General features: G+C 48.6%; 1 protein-coding gene across 1 annotated transcript; it reads right to left on the minus strand.

Annotated features, from left to right (window-relative positions):
* Positions 1-505: 505 nt before the first annotated feature.
* On the minus strand, positions 506-2,389 carry LOC142490775 (uncharacterized). Its single transcript, XM_075593193.1, has one exon. The coding sequence runs from the start codon at positions 2,345-2,347 to the stop codon at positions 506-508; it is 1,842 nt and encodes a 613-aa protein (XP_075449308.1). The 5' UTR covers positions 2,348-2,389.
* Positions 2,390-4,490: the final 2,101 nt, after the last annotated feature.

Here is a 4,490-nt window from a genome sequence, read left to right on the forward strand (position 1 = left end):
AGCACGAGCGTAGTAGGGGTCACAAGCAGAGGTCCAAGGCAGGCGGCAGGCAGCGAAGTCAGGTACAAGCAGGGGTCCGAGGCAGGCGGCAGGCAGCGAAGTTAGGTACAAGCAGAGGTCGGCAACGAGGAGACTGGAACAGGACAGGCGGGGCAGGACAGGGACTAAGAACAGGGAGCAGGGACTGAGACCGGGGAGCAGGAATAACCAGGGACAAGCCAGATTACTAGCAAGGGCTTTTACTGTGAGCAGACTCAAATACAGGTACAGGTACAGGAAACAGGTCAGGATCAAAGACAGGCATGAGCATACTGCAGGAGTCTGACTAGCAAGCAAAGGCAAAAGCAACAGACAGGAAGCAAGCTATAAAGGACAGAGACAGGAGCAACAAGAAGACAGACAGACAGAGGAACCCAGAGCCAACAGAAGACAGCAGCACACCCAGTGGACAAGGAAGCTATGGCTAGGCAGGAGGTCTAGGCAATCCTGACATTACTCCCCCCTCTCAGGAGCGTTCTTCGGACGATCCTCCAGGCTCTTCCCGGAGGCCTTGATGAAACGGCGACTCAAGGTGACCCACCTCTGGTGGCTTGTCAGTGGGCAGAGGGTACTCCAGATCATTGTCGTGCACAATCTGGAAGTTCTTCACAGATGCGTGTGTGACACGCCCGTGGAAGTTGGACACGTAAGACTGAGTGTCATCATTCCACACGGGGGCCTTATTGTGCAGCTCGATGATGTTCTCCTGACACTTGTTCTGCCATTTAGACAGCAGGCTCTCCGAATCATTGTGTGGCTGGAAAGGGATGCGCTCGTGATTGAAATTCTTTCCGGGAATGAGAACCGCCATCTTCCGGGGACCCTTAAACCCGAGGACGTTAGTTTCATAGCAAATAGCCGCCAGTTCTTGCCGGGACGCTGCATTCTCTGACTGTCCCTGAGCCCTGGCTGGGCTAACACCGCGGTCAAACACTGTAAACTTGGTCCCCATTAGGTTGGATCGGAGTTTGCCAGTAAAACTGCCCGCCTCCCGGGACATGTCGGTCGGATCAATAGATATCAAGTAGTTGGACGTTTTACTCTTCTTTCTCTTCCTCCCAGCGAGAAGAAAGAGCTTGTGGTTTTCGTCCCGCTCCAGGTGCATGTAGTAGGTGGGGTACAGTCCTCGGTCCATCACTTTCTTGTCTCGGCTGATCCGACATCTGACGGTGACACCGCGTGGCGCGGGGCGCAGAACAAACTCCTTCAGGTCGCCCACTTCCCCCACGTCTCCAGGAGGACTGAGAGGGGATGTCTCTGTGGAACCAGAGTCTGAAAGAGACTTTCTGCTGGAGGCAGAACCGGGCCGTGCTCTCCCAGACCTCTCCTCCTCCAGCGAGGCTCTGGTTATGCTCAGTGTGACCTTCAGCTCCTCATGCTGTTCTTTGGGGACACACTGGGTACTCAAATACTCTTCCAGCATCTTTATCTTGTAGGCAGTCTGGAAACTTTCCTCCTGCAATACTCGCTGTCTCTCTTCAGCATTCACCCATCTCTCCTTGGCGTCCTGCAGATGTGCACGTAGTTCTCGCAGCTGACTCTGCAGCATATTCTCTGCCTGAGTGCGCCGCTCCAGGGAGACACGTTCCTCTTGCAGCACTCTCTCTGCATTCTGCAGTGCTGTCTGCATATCCAACTTTTCCTGGGCCAACTGCTTCTTCTCCTCTCCTAATTCATGGAGTTTCTTATCTCCTTCACTGACCTGGACACAGAGATTCTTGCACTTCTGGGTTACCATTTCAAAACTGCTATTTAATCCTTCGAAGATCTCTCTCAAAGAACGTAGTTCTATGTTGAAGTGGCAATTCTTCTCCTCAGAGGCTTCCAGTTTTGCGCCAACTTGAGCCATGAAATTCTGGTACTGCGCATTATCAGCATAGGCCTTCTCCAGCTTACTTGACAGGATTACCCTGTCCCTCTCCAACTGCTCTCTTTCTTTCTCCTGGAGAACACACTTAGCAATTGCTGAAGATAGACAGCTTTGTAGTGCAATCTTGGCCTCTTGCTCCTTATCTAAACGTTCATAAAGACAATCAATCGCTTTCTGTGCAGCTTGAAGCGTCTGAGTAGGAGCATCTTTCTTCTCTTCCACTATTCTTGGGCTACGTCTGTGAGTTGCCTTAAGCTGCAGCATATCTCTTTCATCAAATGCAGACTCTGAGGTTAAATTTTCATTCTTAATTCCTTCTGCAACTTCCACAGTAATGCCTCCCTTCTTCTTCTTCTTCTTCCTTGCTTTGAGAAGTTCTGAAGAATCAGTGGTACTGTGTTCACATTTACTGCTCAAGACTGTTTGAGTGGGAGCCATAATTAAACCACACTTCCCAAGACACCAGTAAAGAGGAAATGTGTTTTTTAAAACAGAAGCATTAGAATGAACAACAGGAATATTAGACACAGAGAGACACAAGATAGGAGAGCTGACCCTTAAAGACTTTAACATCAGTCACAGAGATTATAAATGCAAGGAAAAAACATAGACAGAGAAACCTGCAGTTATATCTGAATCTTTAGGCATTAGGCATAGGGATATCATACAGACAGAGAAAACCTGCAGTTACATCTAAATCCTTATGCATCAGGCGTAGGGATATCATATAGACAAAGAAAACCTGCAGTTGAATCTGAAACTTTTGATATCAGGCATAGAAATATCATAGACAGCAGGAAACTAATACAGAGAAAACTTATAGTTAGATCTGAAACTTTTGACATTGAACATAGGAATATCAGATAGAGAACCCTGCAGTCAAATCTGAAACCTTTGATATCAGGCGTAGGGATATCAGACAGACAGAGAAAACCTGCAGTTACATCTAAATCTTTATGCATCAGGCGTAGGGATATCATATAGACAAAGAAAACCTGCAGTTGAATCTGAAACTTTTGATATCAGGCATAGAAATATCATAGACAGCAGGAAACTAATCCAGAGTAAACTTGTAGTTAGATCTGAAACTTTTGACATAGGAATATCAGACAGAGAACCCTGCAGTCAAATCTGAAACCTTTGATATCAGGCGTAGGGATATCATATGTTGCAGAGAAACAAACTTTAGGGGAACTTGCAGGTAAACCTGAAACCTTAGAACCAATCATATGAAAAACTATAGATGCAAGAAAATCAAAGCATGCAGCAACAAAATAATGGGAGCACTTTTGTCTTTTGAAATGAAGACCCTGTGAACAGCAGTAAATCAAGGTAACCGTCCTAAATAGAAATGTGAGTCTGAAAATCTGCAGTGGCCCACCCACAATGCAGAGACAATTCTTGTCCTGGTAATGAAAGTCTCAAAATGGCAAAAACAGGTACTGCAGGGAAAGGACTTTTTTATAATAGGGAATTCTTCTCAGGGAGAAAGTGGCACAAAAAACCCTGCAGAAACCTTTGCAAAAATAAACATCTCAAAGAAAGCTGCAATAGTCGGTAGTAACAGTTCTAGTCTCAGAAAAAAAATGTTTTTTCGTTATGAACGCAATAATTCTTGCAGAACACTTAGCAGCAACGACAAAAAAAACCTTTCAAAATCCCAACTTGGATTTCCAAAAAAGAAACGAAAGTACTTATCTTCAACCATGCGGATGTGGTCTGCTGCAGCAGGCAGGAAAGGGTGCAGGCAGAAGAAGAATCTGTTCCAGCGAGATCCAGAAGTGGCCTTTGCTTTCTGTCACGGGAGACTCCTGTGGCGGGTAGGATCTCGGTGGCCGGAACAGCACGAGCGTAGTAGGGGTCACAAGCAGAGGTCCAAGGCAGGCGGCAGGCAGCGAAGTCAGGTACAAGCAGGGGTCCGAGGCAGGCGGCAGGCAGCGAAGTTAGGTACAAGCAGAGGTCGGCAACGAGGAGACTGGAACAGGACAGGCGGGGCAGGACAGGGACTAAGAACAGGGAGCAGGGACTGAGACCGGGGAGCAGGAATAACCAGGGACAAGCCAGATTACTAGCAAGGGCTTTTACTGTGAGCAGACTCAAATACAGGTACAGGTACAGGAAACAGGTCAGGATCAAAGACAGGCATGAGCATACTGCAGGAGTCTGACTAGCAAGCAAAGGCAAAAGCAACAGACAGGAAGCAAGCTATAAAGGACAGAGACAGGAGCAACAAGAAGACAGACAGACAGAGGAACCCAGAGCCAACAGAAGACAGCAGCACACCCAGTGGACAAGGAAGCTATGGCTAGGCAGGAGGTCTAGGCAATCCTGACATTCCCTCCCTCCCTGTCTCCCTCCCTCCCTGTCTCCCTCCCTCCCTCCCTCCCTTCCTGTCTCCCTCCCTCCCTCCCTGTCTCCCTGTCTCCCTCCCTGTCTCCCTCCCTGTCTCCCTCCCTCCCTCCCTCCCTGTCTCCCTCCCTGTCTCCCTGTCTCCCTCCCTGTCTCCCTCCCTGTCTCCCTCCGTGTCTCCCTCCCTGTCTCCCTGTCTCACCCTCCCTCCCTGTCTCTCCCTGTCTCTCCC

Source organism: Ascaphus truei, chromosome 3 (genome assembly GCF_040206685.1).
Source record: "Ascaphus truei isolate aAscTru1 chromosome 3, aAscTru1.hap1, whole genome shotgun sequence".
NCBI classification, from domain to species: Eukaryota; Metazoa; Chordata; class Amphibia; order Anura; family Ascaphidae; genus Ascaphus; species Ascaphus truei.